General features: G+C 35.5%; 1 protein-coding gene across 1 annotated transcript in view; it reads left to right on the forward strand.

The window, feature by feature from the left end:
• Positions 1-20,929, forward strand: part of LOC119507338 (contactin-6-like) — a 572,510-nt gene that overhangs the window by 502,977 nt on the left and 48,604 nt on the right. The window contains 1 exon segment of the mRNA XM_037800513.1: positions 14,432-14,559. Coding sequence (XP_037656441.1) covers positions 14,432-14,559 — 128 coding nt within the window.

Consider the following 20,929-nt stretch of genomic DNA (forward strand, 5'->3'; position numbering starts at 1 on the left):
TGAAGAAAGCACAGGAGCTGCAGATGAGAGACAGTTTGAAGATGGCCATTGAAAGCAGACTCTTGCTCCGGAGAAGCTAAGAGAGGACAAATACCCCAAGTGCAACTAAGAGTGACATTTTTCAGGAACTGCAGTCTAGAGAGGAACGTCCTGGGAGAAAGTCATTTTGAAACCAAAACTTTGGAGCAGATGCCAGCCACGTGCCTTTCCAGCTAACAGAGGTTTTCCAGACACCAGTGGCCATCATCCAGTGAAGGTACCCAATTGCTGATGGGTTACCTTGGACACTTTATGGCCTTAAGACTATAACTGTGTAACCAAATAAACCCCCTTTTATAAAAGCCAATCCATCTCTGGTGTTTTTCATTCTGGCAGCATTAGCAAACTAGGACAAATAGGTTGAACTGAATATCAGAGAACAGATAGAGAAGAAAGCCAGCCAAAAGAAAACCTAGGTAAAAGAGAGAAAACAACCTCCAGAATAAACAAATTAAGGAAATCATATGCCTACACATCAGCAAAAATTCATGAGTCATACCAAAATATGTTTCAGTCAGAGGAACAACCTGACACTCCAAATGAGGTATGGGAGTTGAAACAAGTAATTAAAGATGTTCAGATAAATCTTCTATATCAAATCAATGTGTTGAAGGAAAAAATGACAAAAGAAATAAAGGATATAAAGAAGAAACTGAGTGACCATGCAGAAGAACTCAAAACAAATGGCAGAACTTATGGGACTGAAAGGCACAATAGAAGAGATGAAAAACACAAAGGAGACATACAACAGCAGAATTGAAGAGGAATAAGAAAGGAATAGTGAACTAGAGGACATATCATCTGAAATCCTACACACAAAAGAATAGATAATGAAAAGAATGGAAAAATATGAACAGGGTCTCAGGAAATTGAAAGACAACATGAAGCACAACAAATATGTATGTTATGGGTGTCACAGAAGAAGAGAGGGTAAAGGGGACAGAACAAATACTGTAGGAAAATAGTCACTGAAAATTTCCCAAATTTTATGAAAGACATAAAAGTACAGATGCAATAAGCACAGCACACTCCAAACAGAATAGATCCAAGTAGACTGACTCCAAGACACTTAATAATCAGATTATCAAATGTCAAAGACAGAGAGAATTCTGAAAGCAGCAAGAGAAAAGCAATCCATCACATACAAGGGAAGGTCAATAAGACTATGTGCAGATTTCTCAGCAGAAACCATGGATGTGAGAAGGCAGTGATATGACATATTTAAGGTACTGAGAGAGAAAAACCTGCCAATAAGAATTCTATATCTGGCAAAACTGTTCTTCAAAAATGAGGGAAATTATGAAGGGGTATGGTGGTTCCACAGGAGGCTAAGTATAGGTTTGCCATATGACATTATTTGGTATATACTTGGAAGAACTGAAGGCAGGAACACAGGGACATGAATAGGCATTTGCACGCTGGTGTTTATGGCAGCAATATTCACAATTTGCAATGGATGGAGGTGGCCTAAGGGTACATCAGTGGTGAATGGAAGGGCAAACTGTGGGATATATAGATACAATGGAACATTTAGTGGCTGCAATAAGGAAAGAAGTTGGGCGGCATGCAACTAGGTGAATGAACCTTGAGGACATTATGTGGAATGAAATAAGGCAGAAACGAAGAGACAAATATTATAATCCCCCACTAATATAAGCGAACTATAATGAGCAAAAGCTTAGAATTGAATTAAAGGGCATAGGTTATCAGAGGATAGAACTTGAGCAGAGATTGGGCAATTTGGAGTACAGAATGTTCAGTGAGTCTTATTGTAAAGGTTTAGATTGTAAGCTTTTACAGCAGTCACATCTATTCCTGATTTTTAACTTTTATTTAAGAGATGTTTATTTGGTATAAAATTTATACTTTCTGTAGCATATTATCTAATTTAACCTGTATGTCAGTTTATTTAAACAACATAATTACCTGGAAACTGGTATAGGGAATGAGATCTTGTTATTTTGTGTAGCTTAATGTAATTCCCTGATACATCTCAGAGTATTTTGGGCAGAAAATTAAAAAGTATTTGCAAAGTCTACCTGAGGGACTGGAGAAAAAATGTGAAAATATTAAGCTTCTCCACCTGGGGAATTCCTGATATTCTCACAAGCACTGGGACTCCCAGTTTAATAAGTCAAGCCATCAACCTTAGGGCTGGCCCTTATGAAACTTATTCCTGCAAAGGAGAGACTAAACCTACTTACAATTGTGCCTAAGAGTCATCCCCAGAGAACCTCTTTTGTTGCTCAGATGTGGCCTCTCTCAACCAACTCTGCAAATAAACTCACTACCGACTCCCCTACATTGGACATGACTCTCGGGTATAAGTCTCCATGGAAATGTGGGACATGACTCCTAGGGATGAGTCTAGCCCTGGCATCATGGGGTTAATAATGCCTTCTTGACCAAAAAGAGGAAAAGGAATGAAATAATATAAAGTTTCGGTGGCTAAGAGGTTTCAAATACAGTCAAGAGGTCATTCTCGAGATTATTCTTATGCAAATGTAGATATTCATTTTCAGTTTCTAGTGTATTGCAGTAGCTAGAAGGAAATACCTGAATCTGTTGAACTGTAATCCAGTATACTTGATTCTTGATGATGATTGTGTAACTACATAGCTTTTATTGTGTGACCTTACAATTGTGAAAACCTTGTGACTGACACTCCCTTTATTCAGTGTATGGGCAGATGAGAAATAAAATAAAGACAAAAAATATATAAATAATAGGGGGGATCAGGGTACGGAATATTTTGGGTGTTCTTTTTTATCCTTATTTTTATTTTTTTTCTTTATTTTGGAGTAATGAAAATGTTCTAAAATTGATTGTGGCAATGAAAGCACAACTATATGATGATACTGCGAGCCATTGATTGTATACTTTTGATGGATTATATGATGTGTGAATATATCTCAATAAAACTGCATTTGAAAAAAGAAGTAATTTAACTCTTTGCATCTCAGTTGACCACTGTGGAAAACAAATCTCTAATATTTCAGAGGGGAAAGGGAGAGTATTGTGGACTGTGGGAGTGGGCTAGGCTTGTGGTGGGGATGATAAAAGAAAGGTGCAAATCTTATCCTGAGTTCCCTGGGAAACAAAATTAAGTACCACTTCTCTGGGAGGTCCAGTCTTGGTGCAGCAAGAGTGAGGCCGGTAAAGAGAGGAAACAATGCAAGGTGCTATCTTCCTGCTGTGTTTCACTTCAAGCACAGCTGCCTCATGTCAAGCCGTGGAGAAACACAACTGTGGTACTGAGAAACTGCTTTTGAATGGCCTGTGGAAAGAAGGAAGAAGGAATTTATCTGCTTGGCTGCCCCTCTGCTGGTAGGGTTGCATTATCTGGACATTCTGACAGCAAAAGCCACCAAGAAAACTGGGGAGATGTGTAAGGTTTTTCTGAAACAGTGGGAATCAAACCAGCCTTAGGAGGATGGATGGTGTTCAGTTAAGTGAAATGAAGAACTAAGACTGTGGGCATACTCAGGAAACTGTTCTAGGCTTTTGTTTGCAAAGTTCTGTGAAGGAGTGTTTACTCTAAGAAAGACTTTCAAATTATGAAAGTCCCTTTAGGACTTACGCAACTCTTTCCTGAAAAGAACATTTGCATTCTATCCCAGATGAAAGGTAAAATAAAAGAGATGAGTAAAATATTTAAAAATTTCTTCCATAAATTTCCCACAGTTTTCTGGCACATATTTCCCCTTATTTAGCACTGATTAAAGATTAGAAGTGTATTCTGCATTGCCGAAAATAATCAACATTATTTAGTACAGAGACACTGGACTTACCTCCTGTGGCTCATTCAGTCATTTCTCTCTTTCTTGAGATTGTACTTCGTCTTTATGTCTTTCGATTTTTCTCATTTTTACTATTCTGGTGATCTAATACGGCATAATGTATTAGGTTTTCATTAATTTGTTGATTAAATATTTAAATTTGGCCTTGCCAGAGGCATGAGTTATTTTCTGTGTATAATCGCCATTAGCGTCATTTAAAGTTATTGACCTAAACCTTTACTTTGATTTAAATGAGCAAGCTTTGATATTTACTTGTTTGTGAGCAGTTCAATCATTTTTTGTAGCTATTAAAATAAAGAATTTTAAAAGAAAGCTTAGTAGAGGACAGCGAGATTAGCATAGATACACCTTAAATATGATGATCAGTTACAAAAATCATTAAAATGTAATATCAGTATCTGATCTAAACTGGATTCCAGTGGGACATTTTACTTAAAACCTAAATTGTGAAGAGTCAAAATGTATACACACTTTTCTTCTTCTTATCCAACTCATTTTTATCCAATCTATTTTACATTTTCCAGATATCAGTAAAATTACACAGTCAATTAAAATTTCATGGTCTACAGTATTATCTTTCGACAGAACTGGAAGCAATACTCCAGTTAATAATCTAACTGTAAAAATAGCAGTATTGCTCTAGTTTCAGCAAAAAGAAATTATAATTGCCCAATGCCCTAGTTTCTCTTAGTTTAAGAAATTTAACTATTGCTAATCTTTATGTCCTCAGAATTTGTGATAGACTATGGTTGATATCGAATAAAAAATTTGAATTTTCTCATTTCCTATTCACACGTTGGAATCTACATATTTAGATCTGTTTTTTTTATGGAGTTAAGGATTAAATGTGTTTTAGATTTACTTTGTAGTGATAAAATAGATGTGAGTGTTAATCTCTATTATAGTTATAAAATTTATAGTGAACAAGTGTCACAGCAGGCAACGTAGGAATATAAGGGTAAAATATTTCCCTTTAGTGCTTCCTTAGAGCGACACAAAACTTTGACATACGTGTTCTAGGTAAAAAAGACCAGCAAATAAATTTGATACGGTACTCTAATTTGCCTTTGTTTTATTCACAGTAGCCTATCAAGTGGAAGAGAAAGGTTATGAAACCAGACAAATGTATATGGCATCTATTACTTTTATTTTCCCTTTATGCTACCTACCTTTCCTGACATTTAGAAGATTCAAATATTAAATGTTCAAATGCTCTGTACAGTCTGCCTTCAATTTATCTGTTAACCTTGAAATGTTTAAGTACATTGGAGGTTCAATTTTATACATGTTCCACTTTCTAATGCTGCTATAAAATCTACCAATGTCACTTGACTGTCAGGCACAGTTTATTGTTCTGCATTTCTACCTTTTTGGGTCCATAATGCAATTAGAGGAATAGTGTGGTACATTACAAACACTGACTATTCTTTTTTCTATAAGTTGCATGGTCATCCTAGAGCTACACATGTAAATGTCTTTAAATTTTAATTTTCATGGAACATTTTAAATGAAAATGCCTTGATTTGTAATCACATCATCTAAACAACACACTAAGCTTTGGTAATTTTGGAAATAAATTCTATTCAATTGCATAAACAGGTTTAATATTTCAATTAAATGAATATCCAAGAATAAAGACTCGAGAGAAAGGGTGTTATCAGTGAACTGTGAAACCACTGTAGTGCAATGGTTAAAGAATACATATGCATACACAGTAAGTCAAGTGGCAGTATTTGGTGACACCAAAACTGAGAACAGACCAGTGACTGATAATCATAGGTTCATTAAAGCCACAAAACTTTGTGCTAAAACCAGACACAAGAGTTTTAGGACATCAAGCCTGAGCAAGAACCACAATGATAATCAGAAATAGCAGCCCAGAGAGCTACTTCATGTGACACAGCAAAGGCCAAATATTAGTATCAGCAAAGAATAAGGATTGAATTAGTGGCCAAATATTAGTGTCAGCAAAGAATAAGGATTGAATTAATGGCTAGCATTTAATTCTCATAACAACTCTATCACCATTCCCAAAATAGAAATAAAGCATTTTGGCCCTGAAAGATCATGTTGCCAAGTACACAAAGATAGGAAATTGAGTGAACTCAGGGAACGAGCTTCAAACTTACTATGGGGGACAGTCTTACTGGCATTAGGCACTTTTCAAAAAGCTTGGCATATACGTCTGAGGCCTCTCTGTTCAGAATGGGCTGTGGCAAAATATTTCCTTCTTTCCTGTTGTTACCCTTGTGGAGTTCTTAGGCAGGATGAGAAATTGGTTCGCTGAACACTTACTTATTGACTGCTGACAAGGTGCCAGGCACAGTGTTAAGCACTTTAGGATGTTTATGTCATTTAATCCTCACCACTCTGACACAGATACAATTATTCCCCATGTTGCAGATGAGAAACCTGAAGACTTGAACCATTCGGTAACTTAGCCCAGGTCACACAAATATCAAATGCGGGGACTCGGATTCAGACACAGGAAGTGTGAACACAAAATCCACGTTCTTACCCACTCTGCCAATAGTACCATGATTGTGTAGGGTGGCATAAGAGAAGAAAAATAATCCTTAGTATTAGCACCGCCATCGTCATTAGCTCACGTTAAGACATCTATGTTCAGAACTCAAAGTTGAGGGATATCAAGCCCACCTTTAAGATCCTCACCAAAGCTAAGAATCCTAAGCAAATGTGCATGTGTGTACACACAAAAATGATATATCACATTTCAAGGAGTTACTGGAATTCCTGAAGGTCAGATTAAGAACCTCCAATACTGAAAGTCATTTTTATGCAGCTAAAATTTTAAAATGTTCTATCTTTAAATAATGCTCAAATTCATGCAACTCTTAGCAACTATGCTATTAGTAATTTATGCTTTGGAAAGTTGACATCGAAAAAGCATTTGCTTGTAGTTATTTTAGATTATTTGTTTTTCTTACTCCTCTGTTTGGACATGGTTTATTAATTTTCTTGGGGTATGGTAGGAACATATTGGAAGCAAAGTAGTTATTTTAGGTTATTTGTTTTCCTTAATCCATTGCTTTGTTTGAAATGTTGTGGGGTTTTTTTGGTTGTTGTTTGCCTGTTTGTTTTTAATTTTTTGATAAACAAAGTTAAAAAATTGAAAAAAAATCAGTAGAAAAATGGGAGTAAAAACTAAATGACAAATAGGGTGGGATGGGGGGATGGTTTGGGTATTCTCTTTTCACTTTTATTTTTTATTCTTATTCTGATTCTTTCTGATGTAAGGAAAATGTTCAGAAATAGATTGTGGTGATGAACACATAACTATATGATCATACTGTGAACAGTTGATTGTATACCATGGATGACTGTATGGTTTGTGAATATATTTCAATAAAACTGAATTAAAAAAAAAAAAAAAAAAAAAAAAAAGAAAAAGCATTTGCTAAAGTAAGTGTTTCCTGGTCTCAGGAGTTAGACTGATGTGGGTAGGATTTTGACCCTACCCTACCTAGTGAGTACCTTGAGTCAGTTACTGCTTCTCTCCATGCCTCAGTTTCTCAACTTGTAAGTTGGGGATGATAACAATAGCTAGCTCAGAGGTTGGTCTAAAGCATCAAGTGAATCAACATTTATTATACATTTAGTAACAGACTTGCACAGGATCAACTCGAAATGATAGTTCCTATTCTCCGTAAATTTCGACCAATGAGTTTTATTGTCATGGAAAAAGTCCATTGGATATGTTTATTTCTCACATCCCTATTGTAACATCCAGCATATTGCCTTGGCCACATTATTCATTTTGTAAATATTTGCTGAATAATTAAGGGGAAAAAAATCAACATTATCTCACTTTCAAACATATATGTAAATATCTATTGAATTTTTAGAAGCCTTTCCATTTTCCATGATGCTCACATATTATTTCACATATGTGCTTTTAATCTATTGTCTACAAACACTATAATCTCAACATTAAATCCTAATAAAATAGATGTACAGATATATATTTTTATATGTAGCCAATTACTTTCTTGGTTTCCTCTTTCTTCCCTATATTTTCTTTGCCAGTTATCATTCAAGTCTCCAAATTTATCACCAGCAAGTTTTTCCCATTTTTACAGATAACCAACCATATCCATACTTGTGTCTTTGTTTTGTTTCTAAGTGCCAGAGAAGTTTATATGGGAGGAAAGTAGAGTAGAGTATTTTCATGTCTTTTATTAATATATCATTTTCAACCCTTCATTTACCATTTTAAAGTATTCTTTAGAATACTCCAAAAAGGACAAAAAAATGCAATCATTATCTTTTTCTATAAATGATTTCAAAACTATCAATTGAAATGTTCCAATTGATTCTTAATCTATGTATCCTGCCTTACTTCAAAATGTCAGTTGCTTGGTACATTTTGGTCTTAGTTGGGTGTTCTTTTTTCCTAAACCATATGTTGGTATGTGACAGAGCTGGAAATTCTATTTTCTTTAATATTTTTGTTGAACTATTGTGCATAAAATTAGGAATATTATTAGGTGGTTTGCTTACATCTACATTGTTACAAGATTAAGTTTTCTTACTGTGTTCTTAATATCTTATTAATGAAAAGAAAAAAATTAAATGAGGAATTAAAATGGTCTTACTATTTATTATGTCATAAAATCCCTAGTTATGGTTAAATCTCTGGATTTCTTTATCTTAGGTTGCCTGGATATGTTATCATGTATTTATATGATAAATCAGCTTGATTATTAGTTTTATTATTTTTGTAAAACATTTAGAATGTTATTTATTCTTAAATAAATGTATACATATTGATATGAAATAAAATGCATCCTTACATAGCAATAAAATTATACATTAAAGTTTGATTGATAATGCATAGATTAATGCTTCTCAAATTTTTTGGTTCACACCAATCATCACGTATTTTGGTAAAATGCAGATTTTGATTCAATAGGCCTAGGGTGAGACCACAATTTGAGGAGCAAAGATACAGACCATCTTCAGGGCATCTATTGATGATTTAACAGAAATTTCTTGGACATCATAATTAACATGCAGAATTATTTTACTTCTAGTAAGGTAAAGTGACAAATCTGGAAAGCACAAGAGTGCTAGCAATAATCAAATATAACTTAATTTTCTTTCACTTATTAGCTGGTTAGTCTTAAGCAGATTTTAACTTTTTGTAGTACCTCAAAGAGTGTACACACTTGAGAACCATTGATTGACTGGTGGACATTTCAAAAGAAATAATCAGTTTTCATGACTTTAATCTAATCCAATTTAACAAACATCATTGAATATCTACTATGAGCCTGATAAGTGTGGTGTTCCTAGGGCAATATCAGACCACAGTTTCTAAGAATTGTCTCTTTCTGAAAGGTAAGTGAAAAATTATATGACACAAACTTTGATATTAGTATCTGGGAAATCTGTTTGATTACCTTTAAATCTCAGCAGATATATTTTTTGGTAATTGAAAGTGTATTTTTGGCAATAGTGCAATGTTTCAATGTTGAAACTTCTTGGTTATTTCTAAATGCTAGAGGTAAATGATGCATCCAGATCCTTCTCCTGATGTTCTCTTCTAATTGAATTGGCTAAAGAATTTATTTGGCTAGAAGTTTGCTGCATACTAGAATATCTTTGTATGACTGTCAATAATGTGATTCAGTTGTTGTGGGGATCTGGTCAACTAGATATTCCAGAACTTAAACAAAATCTTAAATGACTGTTGGTAGGGAATACTCCAAGATAATGACTTTAAAAATAAATCTTATTATGTGTCTTGGGACATTCTAAACCCACATATACTCGCTTCCTCTCAGATGATGACATTATATGGAACACGTGATTAATAATAAACCAACATCAGAAGCGGGTTTCTTACAAATTATAGTTGTATGATATTCTCTGTGTTTCAAATTGGGTAATTAATTCCATTGTCTATATTTTATTTTATACAAATATTAGAAATAAAGATCTATTTGCAATGCAACAAATACTGTTTTGTTTTTGCTAATGGAAATGCAAGCTTTCCTTTGAAGACATTATCATTAAAAATTAATTTATCACTTAATTCAGTACAATCCTGACTACCCACTAGTGTTTTGGTGCTGTGTTTTTAAGAGGTTGCTAATTAAATTGGTAAGACATAAAATATATAAGCCTAAAATTGGGCAAATGCTTTAATTTTTCAATTTTTTGTCTCCTCTTATTAAAACATTTGATGGGATTTTATCAAGAAACCAGTCTTGGAGTTTTCCCTGAATAAAATGGCATTCTGATGTCTGTTTTGGACTATTCTGGAATTTAAGAGGAAATATAGTAGGGATGTTTTTATGAAAGACAAAAAGCATCTTAGAAAGACAATAACATCTTAGAAAGACAGTAACATCTTAGAAAGAAGTCCCTCCTTTGTGTATTACATGACTACATATATTTTAAGAACATTTAATTCTGTCTAATTCATAAAGCCTTCATTCTTTATAAGCTACTCTTCCCCTTTTTGATGGGATTGGCCACATAATATGCATGAGTCCTTTGACTGGGAAACCATGTAATGGTTTCTTCAGGTGACTAGCCCTGTGAAGAAATTGTCATGTTTAAAAACCTGTTGTTTGATGGGAAAGTTCTAAATAAGGCCATGTTTAAAAACCACCTACTAGACAATGTGAAAATTTGTTTGCGTTTCTGTACAGCTAAGTTCAATTTTCATTAATGAATTGGCTTTGCAGATTGCACAGCATTTCTTATTCATCAAGCAATTGAACACTGTAAAGTCAAGCACTCGTTTGCTTTTTTTTATTTTTTTTTATTTTGAAATAAATTCAAAGTTACATGAATAGTTGCAAAAACAATACTAACCCCATACACAGAATTCCATCATACACTGACCCCCCTCCCCAGATAGCCCAATCCACCAACTTTAACATGCTGTCACATCACTATTTCTTTCCCTCCCTCCCTCCCTATCTCTCATCCATCATATATTTCTCTGACTTCTGAGCATATGGGAGTTAGCTGCACACATCCTTGAACATACACTATAATTCACATATGTACTTCCCATAAACAAGAACATTCCTTTATGTAATTCCATTAAGCGCCGCTAAGAAGTATAAGAGATTCAACAATGATACAATGCTTACATTCTATATTTCTTTTTCCTTATGTCTCAACTGTGTCCCTTCGAGCCACCTGTCCTCCACCCTCCAATCCCATCCAAGTTCATCCTTAGCATTCAATTGTCGTCTAGTTAGACTGTCTTTTTTTTTTTGTTTTCTTTTTTCAATTGTGGAAACATATATACAGCCTAAATCTTCCCGTTCCACCCCCTCCCTAGCCTTACCATTAGTGGGATTAATAACATTTAGAATGATGTTATGCTCTTTCCCACCATCCATTACTAGAAATTTCCCTTCACCTCAAACAGCAACCCTACACTCCTTTCTTAACTCCCCATTGCCCCTTCTCCATTTCTCTTAACCCAAACTCTACTTTTCATCTCTATGGTTATATTCTCTGATAATTTCTTTGTGTTTACTGTGGGGCTTAAAATTAACCTCTTAAATCCCTATCAGTCTTGTTTTTCTTTGATACCACCTTCACTTCAATAGGGCACATAAACTATGTTCCTATACTCCTTCATTCCCCCACCTTTATATAGTTGTCTAAAATTACATATTTTACATTGAGTTCAAAACCACTGATTTGTCGTTAGAGTTTGTGTATTTTTTTATCATGTAGGAAGTAAACAGTGGAATTATAGTTCAAAAATTATTGACTTATATTTGTATTCCATTGTGTTTGGAGAATGTTCTTTGAGCATATTCAATTTTTTTTTTTTTTTAAATTTCTTGAGGCTAGGTTTTATGTCCCAGCTTATGGTCCCTTCTGGAGAAAGATCTGTGATCACTAGAGAAAAATAAGTGTCCTCGTGATTTGGGATGTAAGGTACTATACATGTCTGTTAAAATTCTCTGTATCTCTTTCTCCTTTCTTTGTCTCTCTGTTGGTAGGGCTTCCTTTAGAATCTGAAGTAGGGCAGGTCTTTTATTGGCAAAGTCTCTCAGCATTTGTTTGTCTGTGAAAAATTTAAGCTCTCCCTCAAATTTGAAGGAGAGTTTTGCTGAATAAAGTATTCTTGGCTGGAAATTTTTCTCTCTCAGAATTTTAAATATGTCATGCCACTGCCTTCTCGCCTCCGTAGTGGCCACTGAGTAGTCACTACTTAGTCTTATATTGTTTCCTTTGTATGTGGTGAATTGCTTTTCTCTTGCTGCTTTCAGAACTTGCTCCTTCTCTTCAGTATTTGACAGTCTGATCAGAATATGTCTTGGGGTGGGTTTATTTGGATTTCTTCTATTTGGAGTTCGCTGGGCATTTATGCTTTGTGTGTTTATATTGTGTAGAAGGTTTGGGAAGTTTTCCCCAACAATTTCTTTGAATACTCTTTCTAGACTTTTACCCTTCTCTTCCCCTTATGGGACACCAATGAGTCTTAAGTCTGGACGTTTTATCTGTCGTATCCCTGAGATCCATTGCGATTTTTTCAATTTTTTTCTCCATTCTTTCTTTTGTGCTTTCATTTTCTGTTCTGTGGATTTCTAGGACATTGAGATGTTGTTCAGCTTCCTCTAGTCTTGTATTGTGAATATCCAGAGTCTTTTTAATTTGGACAACAGTTTCTTTTATTTCCTTAAGATCTTCTATTTTTTTATTTACTCTTGCAATGTCTTCTTTATGCTTTTCTAGGGTCTTCTTTATGGCACTTATATCCTGGGCCATAGTCCTCTTGATGTCCTTTAAATCCTTTGCCATGTTTTCATTCTTTGATTGTAGTTCTTTAATTAATTTTGCGAGGTATAATGTTTCTTCCGAAATCTTCATTTGTGTGTTTGGAGCTGGATTCTCCATATCGTCTGGCTTTATCATATGCATTAAGATTTTCTGTTGTTTTTTGGGCACTTGGCATTTGTTTTGTTTGATAGGGTTCTTTCAAGTTGTATCAAAAAAAAGGATATCCATCTAATTTTTCAGAGACACAGTATGGTGACGTACACTTTCTCTTACTAACCAGCAGATGGCATCTGTGAGTCTTTAATTTAATTTGTTAGAATTATTTTAATTTAATTTAATTTAATTTGTTAGAATTGCAGCTTGGTGACATACACTTTTTATAACTAACCAGCGGATGGCGTCCATGAGTCACTTATTCCACTCAAGTCAGTTCTCCCCAACTTTGTGGTATGTGGGGATCTGATTCTTTTGGGTCCAGTTGGTGCACTTAATTTGGGTGTGTTGTCTGTGCTGTCTGCCCTCAATGAGGGGAGTGTGCCTGAGTGGTTAGGGAGGAAGGGCAGGTCTAACAATCAAATCTCCTAGGTGTTCCCGGAGATTTAAGGCTGTTCTCTGCCGCTGACACAAAAGTCCTTGGTATTGGCATAGGTTTCCTGGGATTTCCGAGCGGTTCCCGCCTCCCTGCTGTGCTTTTCTAGGACCTCTGTTGGGGGGGGTGTGTGCCACGTCACAAGTGAGCACTGGCCTCCAGGGAAGCCCTGGGCCACCAGGCTGTGTAGGGGCGTTCCAGCCTGCTTCAAAGATGGTTGAATGGGATGTGTTACTTTCCCCCTTTCCGGACAGCTCCGCTCTCCCAGCTCTGGGACAATCAGCTGTGGGTGTATTCAAGGCCACTGTCCACGGCCGATATTGTGTCGTGTGAGCGATGCTGCGGGAAAGACTCCCTGTCAGGCTGGGTTTCTTGTCTTGGGTCTGTGGTTTGTGTTCAGCTGGGCAGGAGTAGCTCTGCCCACTGGGGAGACAGCTGGGAGGCTGGGCCTCCCAGCTCAGCTCTGCGCCATGTGCTCGGCCTGGGCAGGAGCAGCCCCGCCCGCTGGGGCAACAGCTGCGAGGCTGGGTTTCTCGGCTCGGCTCTGCGCCATGTGCTTGGCTCCGGGCAGGAGCAGCCCCACCCGCTGTGGAGACTGCTGCAAGTTGTGTGTCTCCCCTTTGTTTCCCTGGACCCGAGACAATCAGCAGTGGGTGTGGGAAGGGGTATCCTCCACCCCAGACACCGAGACGTTAGTTCAGAGCACTCCCATCTTATCTGCAGCTGTTCCCGGGCTGCTTTTGTTTTTTTTTGAAAGTCCAATCCACCGTTTCCCCCCAACTCAGCGTGGCCAAGGGATTCAGCCTACTCACTCACTCGTTTCAGAATGCAGACTCCTGGTTTCACCAAACACACATTCCCTGTGGCTTTAGCAGAACTTGTCCAGCTGGTGCTACTTTGGAAGTGGTGTTCTGGGTCCTTTCTGGTTTTTTATCTAGTGTTTTCCACAGAGGTGTTTTTTTCTGTGTCTCACCTAGTCGCCATCTTAGGTTCCTCCCTCATTTGCTTTTTTAAAAGTGCATTAGAGTCCAAAACAATAAATGCAAGTTATAGCATGATAATTATCAATACTCTGTCAGAATAAAAGCAAACGCCGAAAGGAATACATTCATATTCTTAGAATAGACCCATTATTTTAGGAATGTTTTAAAAAGAAAATAAGTGGTTATAAATTACCAATATTAAAGAGCCTTATTTCCATTCATTACATATTTCTCCCCAGAGTGTTTCTCTTGGAGGATGGCAGCCTCAAGTTACATAATGTCACCAGGTCAGATGCTGGATCATATACGTGCATAGCCACAAATCAGTTTGGTGTTGCGAAGAACACTGGAGGCCTGGTCGTAAAAGGTATTTCATTATCTTCATTTGTGCTTGATGAATATTGGAAATAGGTATGCATTTCATGACCTCTATCATCGAGTCAAACCTGGATCATATTATATATGTGAAATATTTGACATCGCAGTTTATTTAAGAGTTGCATTACCACACTCATTAATTTTGAACACACTCTGCCGGTAGGATACCATGGTCAATGTTGTTATTTTGGCAGTTGAAAATCCTGTCAGTGCAGAGTTAAAACCTGCAGCTAAAATATTGGAAATTTTACAAATACTTTTGTTTGGGGGGCCATGGACTCGTTTGTTAAAAACACTCTGTTATATTGTTCTCGGTTAAATTTCACTCAAAAACGCTGATTTTTTATGAAATTTTACATGTGGGTAAAGCTACTAAACACATGCCAGTTTATATAATTCTAGGTATTTAACTAGTGAAATGCAAAGTCTCTTGAACATACTTTAATAAGCAGTATATTTCAAAGAGAAAAGATGTTGACATAATGTCTGTATGAGTCATCATATTCTCATATAAACAGATAAGCTCATACAGTTTGGGATGGTAAAACTGTATGCTCTATATTTAAGACCTTTAAACTAGCATCAATCCAAATGTCCCTACATATATCACCAAGGGACATAATTAGTATTAGAGGTGTCTGTTCCCCATTTTTGTGATTTTATTTTATTGAATCTCAGCACATAAAACTAGTATGTTTACTGGAAGCGATGTCACCTCTATCATTTCCTTGGCTTCTGGATGATAAAAATGACTGTCTTGATAAAGGAGTTTGAGCAGCTAATGAAAGCCCAAGTGATTAAATTCAGTAATTGGTGCTTTCTCATCTTTTTCTATTAAAAAACATGTATATTGCATAAAAAGTACTTAGCTACTATGTTTCAACTAACCTTTAAAATATCTTAAGGAAAATAAACACCCACTTATATCACTGGAGCATATTTCTGCAAACTTGTTTCAAATATATTACATTATGCCAACAATCATCTGAAGAGCCCAAAGGAATTGTGACTGATATAACTTGATGTGTCAGAATCCAACCAGTGGGGTACATTTTGAAAAACTGTGCTTCCTTAAGATTGTATTCTTATCATATTTTTAAGACAGAGGTTCTTATTATTTCAAGATATGTGCTATACCTGTATTTCATAGTAGGATATTTCTTTGACAAATTTTTGCCAGTGTCCATATACTGGAAAAGGTAAATGTGTCCATTTAAAAAAAAAAACAGAAAGAAATTCATGACATCATTCAAATTAAGAAAATATAGGTAATACACATTCATTTTATTACAGCAGAAGATTCAACTATATTGAAGAATAAAAAGGCATTGGAATTAAGTGGTCCATGTCTGTAGAAATTCAGGAGGAATCAAAATATGACATATAAAGGGTAGAAGTCATCAGTGATAAGATGACTGTCCCAAAGAAAGTTTCTGAAGAATACTGGTAATCTGTGAGCTAGACCAATGGTTTTGCTTCTAAAAGGAATGATGGGGATTCAGCTGCCTCCCCCACCCCCCACCCCCCACTTCACCTCCAGTAGCTAAAAAAATTCAGTCAAGTTAATGGGTAGGTTGATCTGAACTAATAGTTTCTCCTCCTAAAATGTTCCTTAAATCTTTGGGAACATGATGCTTACTGCTTGCTAACAGTTGTTGGGAGAAGATGCATAAATATTAATGGAGAAACTCAGAAGCAATGGAATGTGCTTGGTTCTCAAGGTAGCAATTGCTAATTTCAGATGTGTAACACAGCCATGTTTTCTGCTCTAGAGGATCCTAATTCTTCTGATGGAAATAAGTAGATCTATGTTTTAGGATATTCCGTGAAGAATACCATGAGCCCCAAGACACTCTGCTCTCTCTACAAATGAGAATAATTTATCAAGATTGCTCAGTTAAAGAAAAAAAAAAAGCCTGATGGCTTTTCAAAAATTATTTTTATTTATTTTTAGCCGATTTCTAGTGTTCTTTTCTGGGGCTATTGAAACACGGTTATTCCACTCTGCTCTCCTGATCACCTTTCCCTTTTGTGATTTTTCTTCTTTGGTAGCATTTTCATCTTCTTACAAACTGTATAATGTACTTATTTATAATGTCTATGGTTTCTTGTGTAGACTTTCCTTCCTGTAGAGCAGAAGCATAATGAGAACAAGGATCTTTGTTTATTTTATTCAACTGTGAACCACAAGTCCTAGAGTCATGACCAGAACACTGCATGTATTCAGTCAGCATTTGTTGATTGAATGAAAGGCTCCTATCTTATACTCTTTAGTTCACAGGGATAATTTCCATCCTGACTTCTTTGCTCTAAAATCTGAATGTTTTTAATTTCTTAGAACACTTTGTTTCTTAGAACACTTTGCGGAAACAGCACCAAAGGAAAACAACAAACTTTGAAATGCTTCCGCTTACCCAGTTTTAGGGTGTGTAGTTGTATATTTCTAATAGACACAGACCTGCTCACTCTGCTAAGGAGGGCAAACATGGAAATACAATTAGAGACTCCATGGAGACAACTCACCATTCTGGTATTTTCAGCACAGGCCCTGAGGATGATGTGCATATACAGGCAAAAAGAGTACATGTTAATATAGCTGATATCAATATTCATGATTACTAATTTATTTTCCACTCATTTATATAAAATAATAGAAAGGAAATTTTAGTCATTTTTTTTTAACTCTCATGAAATATCCACATCCCATTTTAAGGAGATTTGGGGCATTTTGCTTCTTTGCCATCGGAAGAACCACCATCTGCAATATAAATAAAACCACACATACATAATTATACAAATATATGAATAAATAAATTGAAGACATAAATGCTAAATATGTATACAGTATGAATAAAAGCATCTTTAGAAACTTTTTTTATGCATATGTAGCATATCATCTGTATTAAATGTGTGATTGTCATGCAAATTCATTTCCAAGATGAGTCTATTATTAGCATGTCCTCCTAACTAGACAGCTATCTCTAATTCCCTTTCAGGTAGAAATGTTGAAAGTATCAGTGCCAAGGGATTATTATTTTACAACCTATAAATTTAAAGCTTTGATCTGGGAAAGGGTTGTAATAGTGTCCATTGATTCAACTATTTTCTTGACCATTGAGAGTGTAACAACCATCTGGTTGTTAAGATGATTGTGTGTGTGTGTGTGTATGTGTGTGTGTGTTTTGTTGTCTGTAATATTCATCTGATTGTTGCTACAGAGTAGAATATAATTTTGTTTCTCAAACCAAAAGCATATAATGACCTTAGCAGTAATAGGATGTTAAGGAGCAAATGAGAAATTTCAGTAAAGCTGATAAAACAATCATCTCTCTTTGAATTTACTTATCAGCCTCAGTCATGCAAGAAATGTTGCTGTTCGATAATATGTAAAAAGATAATAGTTACAAGAGTAAGATATTTTCCAGCTTAGGTTTTAGCTGATATGGCTTATCAGTATTAAGAGGATTCTGCAGCTATCTGCACTGTATGTCAGAAATTTCCTTTTCCCTAATGCAGCAGGATAAGGCAATTTTCCATTCAAACACCACTAGCACAATTAGCAACAGCCTTACCAGAGCCTCGAAAAATGCCCAGTGTAGTTTGAGGACATGTTCCATAGGCAAAAACAGTGAATCAAAAGGAAATAGAGTTTAAGTGTTTTCATTTTGGAGGACTTAGAATAACATTACACAGTATACAAACACTAAGAGGTATATGAAAATCACATAAAAGGGGAAATTATTTGATCTGGCATTTGGAAAATTATTAAAAAGCAGAGTAACAGCAGGCTATAAAAATGATCTTGTTTGCAGGCAACATTTGTTTTTGTTTCCCCACTGGAGAAGTTTTGGATGTTCAATTATAGGCCTCATTGCCTCAGCATTATTTTAAACTGAAATGTCGGAACTTGGAAAAGCATATCTAATGTGCAAATTAAGTTTATTGCTGCTCATTTAGTTGTTTATTCTTTGTGATAGAAGTCTTTATTGTACCAGCAGACAGAGTGGCCTATCCATTTTCTCCTGCAGAATGGGGATATTGGATAATATGGATCATCATTTACTAAAAAAGTACTCAAGATAGAGAACTGGATGCTTTGTGGCTTAAAAGTCCAGTTTCAAGGATTTGAGGTATTAGGTTCAGCTTTATCAAGAAACCTAGGTTTATTGAGTAAACTGAGAGTACCATTTCAAAGAAATGACAAAAGTTATTGGAATATATCCATCATATTGTAAGTTATCAAAAGTACTGGAGTAGTCTCCCAGTATGGTCAACATAACCCCCCAAATGTTCAGTTCCACACCCCAATATTCTATAATGAATAGAACAAGGGTTTTCATTAAAAAAGTTGACAGTGGAGGTAGTTTTCAAGGTGAAAAATGTAAAGTGAGTTACTATACTGGCCAGAAATGAAATTTTCTTTCCACTTGCAATATTGAAAATAAAGCTAAGCAGATTCTTGTGATCTGAATACTATAATCTCTTCATATAAAAATGTGAAAACAGAAAACTCATCAATTGAAGCAAACCCATGAATATCAGTGTCATGTTAGTCTTCATAACAATTGAGTTAGTCCATGTTCTTCAAAAAAGTAGGGACTATCATTCAGAATAAATGTCCAAGTATGTTATGCAGTTATTTTTTTTAATACGTGGGGCAGCATATTAAAGTGGTTAAGAGCACAATCTTTGGGATTAGGTCCATTAGATCTGTTACTAACTAGCATGAGTTCTGGAAGAGGTTTTTTTTTTTTCCTTTCTTGCTTGCTCACTGTCATTGATGTTATTGTCTTTATTGTTTTCATCATCATTACCTACATTTATTGAATTCATACTCTGTGCCAGGCACTGAATTTTAAAAACAAGCTTTGAAGCACATAGCATTATCTTCACTTTATACAAGGAGAGACTGAGGCACAGATTACCGAAACTACTTACCCAAAGTTCTTGTGTTACTAAGTGGCAGAACTGGTTTTTTTTTTTTTTTAATTTATTTTCCCTCTTTTTTAACTTACAGTACTTTTATGTAACAATAAATGCATGAGACCATTTCATGTGGCATTACTTAAAGCCCAGAGAATATGAAAACATAGTAATTAGCACATATCGGTACACTTCCCTCTAAATACTTCAACATTGATTCATTACATTGAGTTCAAAATTTGTTTGCACTTTTTAAAATGAAATAAAATGTACATATTTTGAAAGGCATAAATTTTAAATGTACATTCGCTGGATTTTGGCAAAAGCATATGCATGTCTAACCCTGAACCATATCAAAATATACAAGATTCCCATCACCCTAGTGCTGAAAGTTTCCTCATGGCCTTTCTTAATTAATCCCTGTCTCCACTTCACTCCTTGAAACAACTACTAAGATTTTTTCCACCACAGATTCAATGCAAATACAATCTAAATTCAAGTAAAATTTGATACAAATGCAGACTCCTATCTGTCTGGCTTACTATATTCAAGATAAATCACCAGCTATACATCTCCTATTTTTATTAATAATAAACAAAACTATATCAATTTTAACCAGTAGTTTTATTCTGTACAGTAAAAATCTTTTAAAATATAGTATATGATCAAGTAAACTGAACATCTGAACCTATAAGCATTGATAACATCCTTTTATTTTATTTAAACTCTAAGACTCTGTCTTCTGTTCCCTTCCCAAGCCTGTACACAACTTATTTGTTTGCACTTGTGCTCTCAGTATTTGGCTGACAACTGAAAGTTCAGTAAATTCTCCTTGACTCCATTCTGATCCTAAAAGAAACATTTATCCTACTCTGCTCCTCAAGTATTCTGTCTCTAAACTAGCACTGTGGTAACCTATGGTCTAATACCCCATCTTAGGTATAGTATAAATCATTAAGAAGTAAAATACCCTCAAATAGAACCTAGGTTATTGGTGGTCTGTGTATTGAATAGTCAAGCAAGCAGTTAGCAAAGCCCAAAAGGAATACGGCTGGAAAGGGTGAAGGGAAAAGAAGACTCAGATGGGAAGGAATTCAGCCTGATTCTCCCATTCTGGCTTTTATTTTCTCCTTTTTATCCCCCACCCCAGCACTACCTTAAAATTTCAGAAGAAACTGCTCTCTTTCTGCAAGTCTCATGTCCTGGCAAAAGAAAATGTCTTCATTCCATCTCCTAAAAAACCTGCAGAGGGCTTTAAACCAGTAATTTACTACAGCCCAGCATAAAGTTATCAGTTGAAGAACTGTCTGAGAGACTGTTATGTATTTATAAAACTATAAATATCAGGCCATAAGTACAAAGTCATTCCCTATTATGTATTAACAGCTTTGAAACTGAGTAGTTGACATATCTGTTTTATTAAGTGGAATCTGTAG

This window comes from Choloepus didactylus, chromosome 1 (assembly GCF_015220235.1).
Source record: "Choloepus didactylus isolate mChoDid1 chromosome 1, mChoDid1.pri, whole genome shotgun sequence".
NCBI classification, from domain to species: domain Eukaryota; kingdom Metazoa; phylum Chordata; class Mammalia; order Pilosa; family Megalonychidae; genus Choloepus; species Choloepus didactylus.